Here is a 15,486-nt window from a genome sequence, read left to right on the forward strand (position 1 = left end):
TAGAGCCCTGTCATGTCCCCTTCAGGATAAATTGTAAAGATTTGAGTGATAACTTCATGTTTTACCGAGGAACCATCATCTAGCCAAAACATTCACACACTAATACACTGACTCAAAGCCATAGGCACAACACATTTTGGCATATGATAGCATTGAAAAAAAGAGGGCTTTTTATTGAAGGTTTGTTGAAAGTAATTCCTGTGCAATAACAAGTTTTGTTTTGCTGGATTTTGTTCAGTAAGGTTGCTCCTTTTGACAGGCAGACTATGAGACAGATTGCTTCAGTGACTTTGGCTATTACACAACACAAACTGGGACAGAGGTTGTGTATGCGCAAGGCATTTTTATTGAATAGCATTAGATCATCTTTTAAGCTTCTTCTCAGATGGATAACAGCTGTCATTAGTGGCTTTAAATACAGTATGCCCCTGTCAAAGGGTGAGTGGTCAAACACTTGAGAACTGTTTCTGCTTCTAAACCCAGAGCCACTGCTTCAGTAACGTGGCTGGTGTCGGGACCTTCACGACACCAGTCTCATCACAGACATGTGCGTCAGGGATTTCTAGATTTACGATGCAGGTCCAGTTCTTCCTGTTCTAAAATAGATTGGCCCACATCTTAACATAGCGGCCTTTTTAGGCCCCGTACAGCCCTATCCATCTGTGTCAGAAGCATATGGTGACAACCTCATGCTGACAAAAGGTCAGCTCGAGACACGTCACTAATTAGTTACTACATCTTCGCAGCTTATTCAGCTAAGCCAATGGGGCATCCCCGAAGTGATTAATACTGAAAGTTCACGGTCATAATCAACACACTGGGTTGTTTTGCAGAATGACTTTTCCCTGTTAGAAATCACAGAGCCAACAGTAGCACAAGGCCAGCTGCTGAAGATTATCTGCCCTTCAAAGCTTATGTTACACTAATGTAAGAGCAAATTTAGCTCACTGGCATGATTTGTTGGGGAAACAAAAACGATTACATAACTCCAAGAAGCGTATCTGTGTCTGTCTAGTATGACTGTATGTATGACACTAACACTCAATAGACAGCCTTTATTAATTAGAATAAACATTTATTTTTGTCTGAATGAAGCATAGAATAGAATAAAAAAGAATAAAAAGACAACATGATCAATGATCTTCTTGCAGTGATCGTTCGTTTGGAAATAGGAAATTTGGACAGAATAGGTCAAGAAATACCTTACAGCACTGGGGTCTTAAGCAAGCTACAGGGAGTGCTTGTCAATCCTTGTTTATACCTTTAAGGATTAATCTTGTTGGTTGGATGAAAATCTGAGTGATATGAGGCAACTTTCAACAAAGGGGATATAAGACATCTGTCCTAAATGAAGCTGCCACTAAAATAAAAGACAAAAAGACATGGCCTTTAAAACATGAGCGCCTGTGTTTCAGTGAATCTTGACTCACTTTTTGGATGAGAATCTGGTCCATGTCAGGTGAAGTTTGGGATGCTTTGTCTGATTATGTCTGAAACCTTTGTTTTAACAATTTTTTGGAACTTTCTAGAACTGACAATCAAACAGGCAGACCTGCCGACTCGGTCATGGGCCAGGTGTGTGAGGGTAAGAAGTAGGCAGGGTTTGAAGTTCCCTCTACAGCTCTTTCTCATTTTTCTGATTACGTTTCTCAGTTTTTGTGTTTATAACTGTGTGCACCAACAGTAAAACCTACGAGAAAAGATAGAAAAAGCATGTGTTATTATCTCCAGTTAAAAGATTATCTTTTGTCCTTTGATACAGTCAGACGACACTTTGTATAAACTAGTTTGTTGCAAGCATTCACAGCCCCAAAGTGTCATTACAGAGTGAAAAGAAGACAGAGCCTTTGTATAACATGCCTCAATTTAAAACTTTTTAAAGCCCAACAACCACTTTTCTAGACAAGCAACAACACAGAATTTATTTGTAGAATAGATTTTATTCACCTTTCAAATAAATAGCATCCATGTGTCGGTCATGCCATTAAGATGAGAATGTACTGATTTTGATTCGTAAGTTAAACATATCCAAATAGGCCGCTTCATCCAAATCACAGAAAACAACAAAAAACAAAAAAGAAAAAGGAGGTGAATGCAACTTTGTTTGTGCAGCTAAAATTTACATTTGATCAAGCAATGTTCATTTCTTGGTTACAATAAAACTGATCAAAGTGAATGACTCAGAGCAAAAGACACTGATTCTTCTGTCGAGTGAGCTTTAAAAAATGCTCAGTGCTTTAAGAGCAGAAATCAAATATTACATCTCCACTGTTTTTGGGTTGCAACAGATATCTCACAGTCTGATACCTCAAAATCCAGCTTACTATCTGCATGTGAGATGCCAGTAGGGGTTTCTAATCTAATGAATAACATGTTAGAATACTATAATATTCATTCAGTCACCTTTTAGTCACCTTTTAACTTTTGAAAGTGGGATACCTGTTTTTTATCTTGAATAATTTTGAGAGAGAATGTAAAAGAGCTTAAAATAAAGTCATATTCTACTTGTGATTTCTATATATATATATACACACACTTATTAAGATCTTAAATTAATTGATGCAGGCAATGTCACAAAAGGAAAGACAAAGGGTTACGACTCAGTCTGCAACATTGGCTGTAAGGCAACTCCTTGTCCGTTCTCGTCATGCTCAGCATCACTTTCAGGATTCTGTGTGACGGCATCTGCTGGTGCAACAGATACATTACGCTTTACTTTGAAAACGTCCCACCCCTCAGGCAACAGGCTGTGGTTGAACATGAACACAGCCAGCGAGGAAAAAACTAGGATGGCTACCAAAGTGCAGACCATGGTGACTGTCCTGACAGGGGACTTTTGGACAAAGACACCATCTTCCAATGTACAACCAGGAAGATGCAGAACAACAGGAAGACCTATAGCGTTCTCTCCCAACAAAATCCTCAAAGGCAGCCCTATGATGTAACCTGCCAGCGCACCGTAACCATTTGTCACTTCAAAGAAGAGCACGGAGACCAGATGGGGAAATATCAGGCTGTAGGTGACGTCTGCTCCGAGAAGCCAGAGGATCAGGGTGCTGTTGGTGTAGAAGGTTATAGTTGTCCCAACCACACCCACCACCACCACTGTGATGCGGATCACCCATTGCATTTCATAGTCTGATGCCTATAATACAAAGGGGGTTTAATATACCTGTCTTTTTTCCAAAATGCATTGTTTTAATTTAATTGTGCTTTTTTACAGTTTGTAAAGAGTGGGAAAGGACAGGACATCCTGTCTCTCAACCCTCGAGACACGTTGTGCCACTGAGCTGCCACCATTGACATCTACCACTCCTTACCTGTTGACGCAGGATGTTCTTGTAGATGTTTGAAGAGAAAACAGACGTTGCAGACAACAGGCCCGAGTCCGTAGATGACATGACAGCAGCGGCCACAGCTCCGATTCCAATGATCGAGACGTAAGATGGAGTGAGGTTTTGTAAGGCCAGGGGCAGGATTAAAGTATTCTCCCCACGTTCATAAGGAGATGGAGAACCGTACACAGTCTGGTTCCAGTCTGGGCAAAAGAAATAACAGTTCAGTACTTTTATTATTATAATTATTATTTTTTAGAGCCATACAGCACTGATACAAAAACATGGGCTTTATTCTGTCATTGAATAGGCAGAATTCTTGCTATCTGAGGTGATTCTGTGCTGAGCTGTTACACTGAAGTCAGCTGCCTGCTCCAATGAGAAATAGGTGTGAAAAGAGCGTTGAAAGTGAACCATAACAGAATGCTCAAAGAAGGGGAACTACAAAGCTGTGGGTTCCTCATTGCAAGTGACCTCTTTCAAACATCACACTAGAGCCATTAACAAAACAGTATTGATTTGCTCAGCCTCAAGTTAAACATCATCATTTTTTCGAGAGCTGCAACAATTAGTCATGAATCAATTAGTCGATAATAGGAAAATTCATTTGGAACTATTTCAAGAAATCAATGAATGCAAACAAAATGTCAAACAATTGTTGGTTCCAGCTTCTTAAATGTAACGATTTGCTGCTTTTCTTTATCATTTATGATAGCAAAGGAAGAGTCTGGGTTTTTTTAACTGTTGTTTGGACAGAGGAAGCAATTTTAAGATCTTACTTTTGGCTTTTTGAAATTGTGATGAGTATTTTTCACGTTTTTTGTTAGACCTTTTATAGACTTATTGATTGTTTACAATCATACAAATATCATACAAATAATCAGCATTATTATTTGACAATAAAAATAACTGTTAGTTACAGCCCTCTTTTCAGTTTTTACTTTATGCTACAGCCACAGGCTGCAACAACCAAACAAAAGTGGAGCATGAAACCACTTTGCATTCAATCACCTTTTAAAAGACATAGAAAATAGGCGAAAGAAACAAAAGGACAATGTAAGTAGAAACAGTATTCATCACAAAGATATAATTTTATGCTGTTTTCAGCGCTTTTACTCGTATTACATATTACAGAACAACTGGCAATAAAAAGCAACTGGCCACAATGTAAGGGTCTATAATATGTTCTATCATCTCTAAACCAATTCTTACCTGTGGAGGCGGCGACAGCCCCAACCAAGACAGGAGGGATACCCAGTATGGCAATGATGATGGCAGCAGCATAGCAGGTTAACTGCGCTGTTCGTGGTGAGGAGGCAGACAGCGTCCTCTGGTGGAAGCTCTGAAATGCTATACTACCGAGAGCCTGAGAAAAAGAGCACAGGGAAAGATGCGTGATGAGGACCAAGAAATTATGAGGAAGAAGGAAATGTGCTGAATTACTGATTATTTCTCCTCAAGACTGAAGACAGACTTTCAGTGAATAAATTCAGGAGGAAACAAGCTGGTGCAGATTTCTATCACTGCTCAGGGAAATACAAATATTTATCCTCTATAACTCATTTACTACACTCACTCCTGTTCAATCGATATACTGCATCTCAGGATGCACTTGGCAAAAGCAAGGACAGCGCTCTAAATTGAGATCTCTACTTCACCTTAGTTGCATATCACTAAACAGCAGTCCACAGAGAAAACATTCATTCAGAAAAGAGACGTTACTTGTGGAAGATTCTAATCATTGATCCACTCTGCTGACCTGTAACTTCATATGGAATTCTTGCTCTCTTGAAAGTATCCAACATTGTCATTGGGAGTCAGAGCAAATGTCACTTTTGGCCTTGGAGTTAAAAACGTAGAGTGGTTTTAATTTTAAAAACTCTGCACTGGAACTATTTCTCTCTAACTTAACCTGCAATAGTCAGTGATTTTAATCCCATCCGTAGCACACGGATGTGGGTAATTTACACTCCCTCCAGAGTAATAATGACTGTAATTCTGTCTGGGGCGTCGTCCTAATACTTTAAAGTGGATATCTGAGTTTTTTATTCACAGGAATATCTGTTTGTTTGTTTTTTTAATCAGGTGAATAGTGACTTTTGTGTGGATATGGAGGAAATAGAAAAAGTTTGGTAGATGATAGATAGAGGAAAAATATTAAGCTATCATGATAGCAGGACCCTGAAAAAGCTAATCAAAAGTAGTAAGTTGTAATGTGAGCTACAGATAGGCAATAATATTCTCCTTTGACTAGTCCTGCACAACCAGACCACATGCTACAATTTTAAGATAGTTAAAAAGTCATCCATAACAAAGACTTGAATCTTTGATGAGCACAGTGAATATTTTATTCCTTGCCTCCGCCTGTAATGTTAATCTTGTGAGAATGGGGTCAGTTTGATTATGACTCTGAATTTAATTATTTGAAATGGAAGGATGCATAGCTACTTTTAATTTTTTTTAATTTTAATCTTTTCATTAAGCCGCAGTGCATTGACAGAAATACGTTCCCTGTATTTAGATCTGGTCATATCATAAAAAGCTGATAGGAATTTGATCTGGCATCTAAGATGACAAGAAATTCTCATCTAGCTGGAGAGATTGGGTTTCTTTAGTCTCCTTTCTAAATTACATAAACAGGCTGTCTTGTTTACATGAAATTGAAGAATTGAAGTGCATTGATGGCAGTTTGTCCGCTCCACCAACATGTGACTGAGTTCTGACTTTATGGATGGAAACAGGAAAAGTATGAATATTCAGCTCACAATCATCAAGAAGTCGTCAACCCAGTTCCAGATTCTGTCCATCTCCAGAGTGCCGACCCACGGTACTTGGAACGTGTGGTTGAAAGCAGTCTGGGCAATGTTTGTAGATATGGGGTTGAGGAGCAGGAAGGGGACACACAACCACTGCAAATAAATCATATTGAAGACCTTAGCAAAGAAAGGTAATTTATTTGTCAGTGTTAAAATACTGACTGACTTTACATTCAATTAATTGTGTTTACAGCCCACACCTAACACTGCTGCTTCTTGTAGATGGTTTTGGAACAGACTTGATTTTCAGTGGATTTATCACTTTCCATTTAAAGGTTTAAAAGGTGTGAAGTCTGAACTTTGATAGGATGATAACGCTTATCTTTGGCTTTATACTACATTGCAACATTAAAATGAACATGGTTTACTGTAACTTACCAAACTGAGGAAAGCTAGAGAGAGCTGGATGACATCAGTGTAGGCGACTGAATAAAGGCCTCCTAACAAAGTGTAGATAATGGCTACAGCTGCTGAGATCCAGACAGAGTAGACATAGGGCACATCCAGTATCACAGTCATAGTTACTCCTGCCAGAAAAATACAGAAATTAAAATGCTTTAATTGCATCAACCAAATAGAAAAAATGTGGTTTTACCTGGTAGGCATGCATATTTACCTAAGCCAAGCAGAGTGCAGGACACCCACAGCACATCCCCCAGCAGAGATGGCAGCACTAGAGCACCACTCAGTACTTTGCCATACTTAATCTGGAATGGGTCCATCATGGTGACATACTTCTTGTCCCTCATTGGCTTGGCAAAGAAAAGACCACCTAATGCAGAGGATGAGATGCAAACCGTTATACTGCATTTACTCTCTGATTAATGTATCAAAAACTCTACTGGATGCTGTTGGCACTGTGCTCTGTAAGCTGCTGACATCCAGAAATCAAGCACACCTGAACAAATTCCTGACTGTTTAAACTATAAAACATTTAACTGCAGCTGTTTAATAAACTGTTAATAAAACAGATCTGAACATGTCTGAAATGGTTAAGATCAACACAGCCTACTGCCTCTATAATGTATGATTTGTCTTACCTATTATGAAGGATAATGAGTATTGTATGGGCATCAGAGCCCATATTAAGCCCAGTTTAGGAGTGTAAACTGCCTCAGCGATACCCAGGATGAAGCCACCCCCGACCCACGTAGCTGCATAACAATGACACAAACACAGAGACAGACACACACTTTTATTATGTACATAGTTGCAAATGTGAGTATCAAAATGTTTGCTTACAATAACTTCCTTTCATGATGCGTATCAAAGTATAAACATTTAATATATCTAAAATTCATGTTTGATGTTTTAAAATCTCATTAATAACAACTCTTTCCCAAAGGTTAGGTTGGTGAAGTAATTTTCCTGTTGGGTTACAGAAATGTCAGCTTTTGTTTATCCCAAACTAGCAACTACAAAAAAAAACCCAAACATCTAAACTGAAAAACCAAAACCATGACAGTGAGCCGTGTCACTTGAAGAAAAAATCACATTAAAGTAAAATGACTTAATTCTTGGATTTTGGATTGCTGGACAACCATTGAAGAAATAGTACCCGACAATGACTAATACATTTGAGTTCATGCTAACTCTGATTACATACAGACTGAAAATCAAGCATTTTTACTGTGCCAATTTACACTACATGCACAACTACTATTAAGTACTTTTGCTGTGCACTTTTTATGTAATCCCATTTGAAAAACCCTTCTGATGAAGGATTCAAATTATTTCTATAGGTAGTTAATAAGACTACATGCATATCCGTACATTCTGAACTATTTTTACTCTGTAGTTTTTAAGAAATCTCATTTTAAAGTTGTTTATGAAAGAATATGCCTTTTTTGGCTGATTTTGATGAAAAAAAAAAAACTTCTTTAAGTAGACACTTTTACTGCTGGACTCAGTACTTCTCATGCCACATACACAAATACCATGAACTACTATTACTGTGTTGTATTTGAGTAATCCAGTGTAACACCAGGTAAGACAAAACACCCTAGTTTTTGAATATTTCCACCACCACGTTTCACTGTGGGTTTGTTACACTGCAGTATTCCCGTCTTTCCTGTTTGTATCCTTACGTACAGTATACCCTTCTATTACTGCCACAAGTCCAGTGGTGAAATGTAATTAAGTACATCTACTCATGTAGTTAAGTATTACTTTGAGTTGCTTGTACTTTCCTTAAATATTTTTAATATCTTTAAACTTCTTCTCCGCAACATTTTTGAGGCAAATATTTTACTTCTTACTCTGTTACATTTAAATGCTGAATTCTGGTATGTTTTCGCCCACCAAGAGCATCAAAGCTGACAGTAACAAGTAGATGAAGACCCATGAATGAGATACGGCTGAAGGAGCAATGGGACCAGATGTGGAGGGTGAATCCCAAAGGGTTCCCAGTTCTAATGGGAGCATTAGGGTCACTGGCCCCTACAGTGTAAGAGTGGCTCCAGAAGATTCGAGTTACAACAGCCGAGGTCCCTGTCCACAAGGGGGTTGTCCCAGGACCAGCTAATATACTGTGGAGTAATACAATTAATATGAACATATACATCTTAAAATATTTATGTCATGAAATTGAATTTTTTTTTATCAATAATTATTTCATTTTGTGCTTTTTTTAATCACTTGTTACGATGTGTAGGTAGATGTTTAGGACCCAGAAGCTGACCCCAGAGCAGGGAGCAGTTTGAAAGATATTTATTGAAGCACTTGGGTTTGGTCGAATCATGAATATAGAAATATGCTCGCTAGAGAACGCGACCATGTGCCACGTCAAAATGATGAAATCATCTGGCAGCAGGCAGGCAGAATATCAGGGTATATTAGCAGGTGCTGATTAGCCCAAAGCAGCTCCAGCACAGGGGAACCCTGACCAGCCTCTCCACAGCACCTCTGAAAAACACAAGCAACAAAAACACCACAAACAGGAACACAACCAGTCCAAAATATAACATCACTAACAGTAATCCTCTTTAAGTGATTTAAAAAAAAAGAATGGGATACCTTATCTTACATAACCAAACAGCAAGCGTATCATCAATGAACCCACCTCTTCACAACTTAGCCAAGCATTGAGGACATGATGAATGATTTTGGCAGAGAAGACTATTGTGATTTGTGTTTTCCAGTTTGAAGCACATAAGCTCATATTTCTTCGGGGTACCATGTGTAATTTCTGATGAGTCATTGCTAAGGGTAGGTATTTTCACGAACAAATTTATGGCAATTTTTAATGGACTAGCAGGTGTCATTGGTATGCCAAGGTCTTCCTAACTTTTGAAATAATGTTTACCTATTTTAATTAAGATCTATAATTTATGGAGACTGTAATTGTATATACATAAAGTGGATTTGTCCCTGTATATGTATCTAAGAGGCATGTGAATAGGCAAGGCTTCCTTAGGCTAGGGGTAAGGCTTATGGACGGCCAATCTTTCAGCCGCCTATTGTGAGGTGATTACTAACACTGGCCATACACACTGAAAATTGTGTGTATGGTTGCACTAAGAACACACCGGAAAAAGGTTGCAGCTATTACACATAATTATGTATGGCTACTCAAGATTACAGCATATCAGCACTCTTCTACATTCACCACATTTGTCTTTTTTCTGTATTTAAGTGCAGGTTCTACCAGAATCAGGATTTTACGTATCACTGTCCTAACTATGTTTAACCTAATACTTATTTTAATCAACATTTTTTCCTTCATTATACAACATGTACACTGCATTTTATTATGAAAGCATAGAAGATATTTAAAGCTACATGCCTCTGCATTAGGACACTAAAAAACTCTGCATTGACTAAATACATAGGTTTTCAAGACCGCAGTGAAGTTAGTTTGAGGTTGGATATTTGACAGTCACTCCGGATCTCACAGCACCTTCTTACTACTCTCCAGAAATTATTATTACTTTGGACAATAAGGACAACTTTCTTTTCCATTATAATAGTATTTTTGGGGAAAATTCAGTATTTTTTTTTCAATAGCTTCCAGTAACACCAAATCAATGCTGAATTGTTTTGAAACACTGGACAAATGAGACACAACTCTTTTAATTGGATTGTAGTGCTTTGTGTATTTTATAAGAATAAGTTTATCTTAGATGCTATGAATAGTGGCGTAACAATCCATCGAATCAGGTAAGGTAATGGCAAGCAGCCAAAAAAAGATGAGGATATTTACTCCGCTCTCAATCAGCATTGAGGGATTATTCTGGATTTCAGAGAAAAGATGCATCAACAGACAAAGAGTGAGCATCTCACTCAGCAGTCTGCTAACTTGTTGCTCTCACTACGGCAACGTCAGCTGATCTGTTTCAACAATGGGAGGCTGAAATAATCTTCATGCAGACTGAAATTCAACCATGCTTGTCATGTTTCAGTTTATGTTCCTGGGACTTCCTGTTTTATTTTTAAGTTTCCTCCTATTGTGTGTATTCCCGCCCTTTTTCTGTGTCCACCTGTGTCTTCTTTGTAATCAGCCATGGGGTGTATATTAGCATGTGTTCTCCCTGCTGTCTTTGTCAGTTTGCCCTGTGTTATTCTCCTGTGTTTCACCTCAGCCTGTTCCAGTGTCTTCCTGTGTCTCCCCGTGGTATGTTCCTGGTTTTTTGTCCCTCGTGTTTTTACTGGTTGGAACTTTGCTTTTGGTTCTACTTTGTTTAGCTTTTGTTTTTGGTCTTTGTATTGTTGGTATTTACACTTCTTGGTTTGTTGGATTTTACTTTTTAGATTTCGTTTTTAGTTCCCAATGCTACTTCCCTCCTTGGTGTTTTTTTGCATTTAGGTTCTCACCAATTTTAGCCAAAGGTAACAGGATGGATCGAGCAGACACCGGCACTCAGCTCCTGAATATTTGGACAATCAGTTGACAATGTCAATGTGTTTTTTCGGGTTAAGGATAGTAAGGACTGTGTTGAGATGCTAAAGGCCATAACCATATTCAAAATGAAGCTGGTTCTTTAAGCCTGGTTGTGGGAAGCTCCAGGCACAGCAGAACTCAAATCTGGAGTGTCTATGGTTGAAAAGACTTTACTGGACAAATTACATTTCAGTGATTCCCATATAGGTCAGCACCAGTGTATGCTAGCCACCAGCTAGCGAGCCTCTTGTCAGCTCCAGTGTTTGCTAGCCTCCTGTCAGCTCCAGTGTTTGCTAGCCTCCCGTCAGCTCCAGAGCCTGCTAGTCCCCAGCCTAAGACTGTTTCTGAGCTGATGGGTATTAAGACTGTTGACACCTAAGACAGGCCCCCAAATGTCTCCTTTCCAGGGAACCAGCCTGGCCTATAAGCACTACCACCAGAACCGGAAATGAAACAACAGGTAATTTGTTTGACAGTTTCTGCGATAACAACCCCTCTTTTTTACATCTACATTAAAATCAGACCTGCAAACTCCTGAGAGTGAAAAAGGTGACAAGGTCCGAAACCAAGCAAAGGTAGGGGGGTCCGGGGGCATCCCCCCACGGGAGAAAATTTTAGTGATTTTAATATGCAAATGACGCTTTTTGGAGCGTTTTGACACTAGAATTTCTGTGTGCAAGTAGATACATGGCTCTTGCTAGGCACATAGTATATCCATCCATCCCAATTACAATCCCAGACATATCCCAGATTCCCAGTTAAAGAGAGAGCAAAAAAAACAACAGGATAAGTTAGCCCATCTCCTCTGTCTTGTTAAGGCAGCTCAGTCCAACTGGTAGTGATGGGCGATTAGGGTTTTTTGAGTTCGGTTTGGTTTTGATTCGGTTTTTGAAAATAATCAGTTTTCAGTTTCGATTTTGGTTATTTCATTAATTTTTTACAGTGTCAGGAAATAATGACAACACTAGACATTCTTACTTTCAGATGTTCTAATATAAAGTGCATTATAAACAAGATATATTATTATTATTTTATTAGTTATTATTACTGTTATTATTATTATTATTATTATTATTATTATTATTATTATTATCAAATTACTTGCATAACATCACAGTGTTTCCCACAGGATTTTGTGAGACTATGGTGGGACCTTGGACCCTCTAGGGGGGTCCGGGTGCATGCTCCCCCTGAATAAAATGTTTCTATATTGTAAAGTTAATTGCATCAATCTGGTGCACTTTGAGAGATAAATTAAGAGGCTAGATCTATGAATAACTTTTTGCTCTTGTAAACTACTATTTTCTGACATTGTTTTGTGTTCACTACTTACTTCTGCTGAAAACAGGATGAGCTGAAATGATTAATCGATTAGTCAACTGACAGAAAATCAATCAGCAACTATTTTGATAACCAAATAAGGAAAAATGCCAAAATGTATTTGTTGTAGCTTCTCAAATCGGATGATTTTAAGCTTTTTTGTGTCATAGTAAACTGAATATATTTGGATTTTGATCAGACAAAATATGACATCAATTTAATTGTAATCCCGCAAGGGGAAATTGTTTTTATCACTCACATTACATACACACAATGTATAGAGCAGTGAAGGGGCTGCCACATGCACGGCGCCCAACGAGCAGTGTTAGGGGCCGGTGCCTTGCTCAAGGGCACCTCTGCAATGCCCAGGATGTGAACTAGCATTCTCCATCACGAGTCCACATCATATTTTTTTTTGGTCCGAGTGGGACTTGAACCAGCAACCTTCAAGTCCCCAAGCCAAGTCCCTACGGACTGAGCTATTTTCCACAGATTGAATGAAATACAGCAGCTGCACTCAGGACTTGTTGCTCTATCTTTCAGTGATTTCTCTCCTTATCGGTGAAATATGACAAACTGAAGTCGCAGCTCTGGTTAACGTGGATGCCTATAGGGAGTAACGTTAGCGGCTAGTAGCTAAAGCTAAGCTAACGCTAACCCTGTTTAACGAGCATGCAGCTGTAGCTGGTGTTGACAGCGGAGTGAAAACACACCTGAATCATTTCACACTAACTCACCTGCAGACGAACCCGACAAATCCGCAGCATCACGCCTGCACCGGAAACGTTACAGTACCGGCTGACCGGAGTTAGAGATACTTCGCTGAATCAACGGCGCAAAACACAACGTTATGTTATTGTGAGCAGCATAAAAATATTTTCGGTTCGTTATGAGACTATGGCGGGCCGCCATGGTCTCTGTAATTAATGGGAAACACTGAGACGGGTGCTTCTCTGTGGGTTTTTTTTTCCTGTAGGTGTCGGGCTGTCGCTGCTGAGTTATGGGCATTATTTCGGTTGGCGGGTTTTCAAACTTTTCATGGTTGAAAGTTGAAGTCGTCAGAGCTGAAATCAAGATTCCAATTGGCCCAGAGAGAATTCCAAAAAAGTACAAAATAGGTTTTGTCCAATAAGGTTTATTCCAGCCTGAACAACATCAAACGCAGTCACTCCGGTGAGGCAAGACTCTATCACTCCACCGCCGGCCGGACGATCGCCCCCCCCCCCCCCCTTTGAAAAACTCCCCGGTTCTGCACGATTCACGTAAATGACCTAATTGACCAAAAAAATGGCGATTGTAGCTGAAAGGTGACTAGTTTGCAGGTATGAAAACACATTAAACAAGAAAGTTTTGACTGTGTTACGATTTAACTCTTTCTTTATGATGATATTGGCTCTTTAAGCCGATTGACTCAAAGCAATTTAAAATGCCTTACGTCATGTGCTGCAGTGCTTTTCCAAACAAATTGCAATGAAAGCAACAACATGACAAAATTTGGCCTTGAAACTTGGCTGTTATTTTGAAGCAGCCTATTATTAGTTTAAACCTAGTGGACTGCTGTGAATCTGGCAAAGGGCCTATTTGGCTGTTATATTTTACTAGTCTAGAAATTAAATACGGATGTATTGTGTTTAAAATGTTTTTAGAGTAAATTGTATACTGTAGCAATCGATCCTCTCGCTCGATCAGCTGCTCCAAGATCACAAATCTGTGCATGTTGCTGACTTCATGTCATTTTCTCATTGTCTAGATGACATTTGATATGGAGACTATTATCCTAATCATTGAGAAATTAACTTTCTGTTTCCACTATTGTTTTAAGAAGACATCCTTTTTTTAAGATCAAAAGATAATTAACCTATTAGCTTTGTTATCTCAAAAAACTGTGATAAGCGAGTTCTACTAGAAAACAAAAGTGACAAAAAATGGTGAGGTAAAAAAAACAAACAAACAAATAACTAAGTTTCTGAGCCCAACAGAACCACATACCAGTCATGGTGAAAATCCCAACCAGCAAGCTTATATTCCTGTCTCCAAGGAGCACCACGTCAGTCCTGTCACCATGACTCTTTCTCTCAGCCTTCCTTGACTTTCGGGCGGCCCATAGCCCTGTCCCCAGAATCAGGATGTAGAACAGCACCGCTGCAACCACACCGGGGATGTTCACAGCCATGGTGTTCAACCACTATGGAGCACACTGACAGACAGATGGAATGATTGGATAACAAATACAAATACTGTGCATAAACCGAGAATGTTTAAAGACAAAGGTCACAGTCGGTAACCTGAAAACCAGGTGTTTGAAGTGATCCACAGTTGACCTCAAAAGTGTGTACATAAGCAAAGATAAATAAGGAAGAGATAAAGGCTACATGTCAAAAGCCAAGATTTACTCCTCCCTGGTTAATGTCAGTTTTGATTTGTCTTCCCCTCTCTCCCTGCTCACCTTACTTGCTCCTGTTGCTGACAATATGCAGATCAGATAAGATTCCCTCTAACATTTGGCTTATATCCCTATACACACGTACACATACTCGCATGGGTAGTACAATAAGAACATCTCAATGTAACTACTCATTTTACTCAGATTCCTCCTGTTAACTACATGAGCTTATGTGTATTTCTGTTGCAGCAGACAGTAGCTACTCAACACATGAATCAGGGGCAGTGAATGAGGACAGCGGATAAAGAGCTAGAACCACAACTCTTTTCATTCATTCAACCTTGATTTAAATCTCAATAAATCATTGAGGGCAAGCCCTCACTTTCAATGATGTCTAGAGCACAAATGAAAAAACAGAAAAGGTGCAAAAATGTGATAACAAACAGAAACAACAAACATAATCACAGAGTAAGTCCACAGAATGGGTACATAAAAGGGATAACAGATAAGAAGCAACATGACAGAATACAAATAAAACAGAAAAAAGTGCTGAAAATGTTAAGAAACTGCAAACAAACGTGACAAAACAAATAAAACAGAGGTGCATAAAAGATAAATGACAAACAACCATACAGGACAGCATGTAGTTAAAAACAGTAACATTCAAATGCTGAGTAGTTTGAAATCAAAGTCTTAAACTGACCTATAAGTACTGTATAAGTGTATCAAGTTTAAATGTACGTTGTGAAATGT

The 15,486-nt window shown here is 38.9% G+C and overlaps 1 protein-coding gene across 1 annotated transcript; it reads right to left on the minus strand.

The window, feature by feature from the left end:
* Positions 1-1,920: 1,920 nt before the first annotated feature.
* On the minus strand, positions 1,921-14,586 carry LOC141003048 (high-affinity choline transporter 1-like). Its single transcript, XM_073474396.1, has 8 exons — positions 14,340-14,586; positions 7,192-7,305; positions 6,768-6,923; positions 6,530-6,678; positions 6,101-6,244; positions 4,548-4,701; positions 3,321-3,538; positions 1,921-3,145 (listed from the first exon to the last, which is right to left on the minus strand). The coding sequence occupies exons 1-8, from the start codon at positions 14,521-14,523 to the stop codon at positions 2,594-2,596; spliced, it is 1,671 nt and encodes a 556-aa protein (XP_073330497.1). The 5' UTR covers positions 14,524-14,586; the 3' UTR covers positions 1,921-2,593.
* Positions 14,587-15,486: the final 900 nt, after the last annotated feature.

The sequence above is a fragment of the Pagrus major genome, chromosome 1, assembly GCF_040436345.1.
Source record: "Pagrus major chromosome 1, Pma_NU_1.0".
Lineage (NCBI taxonomy): Eukaryota > Metazoa > Chordata > Actinopteri > Spariformes > Sparidae > Pagrus > Pagrus major.

What these genes read in the sequence shown, in the direction of transcription:
- LOC141003048 (XM_073474396.1), bottom strand. Translation starts at nt 14,523, where the DNA reads ATGGCTGTGAACATCCCCGGTGTGGTTGCAGCGGTGCTGTTCTACATC. An exon ending in TGGGATTTTCACCATGACTG is followed by an intron (nt 7,306 to 14,339) that starts GTATGTGGTTCT and finishes ATTGTTATGCAG; the next exon opens with CTACGTGGGTCGGGGGTGGC. An exon ending in CTCTAGCTTTCCTCAGTTTG is followed by an intron (nt 6,245 to 6,529) that starts GTAAGTTACAGT and finishes ATTTATTTGCAG; the next exon opens with TGGTTGTGTGTCCCCTTCCT.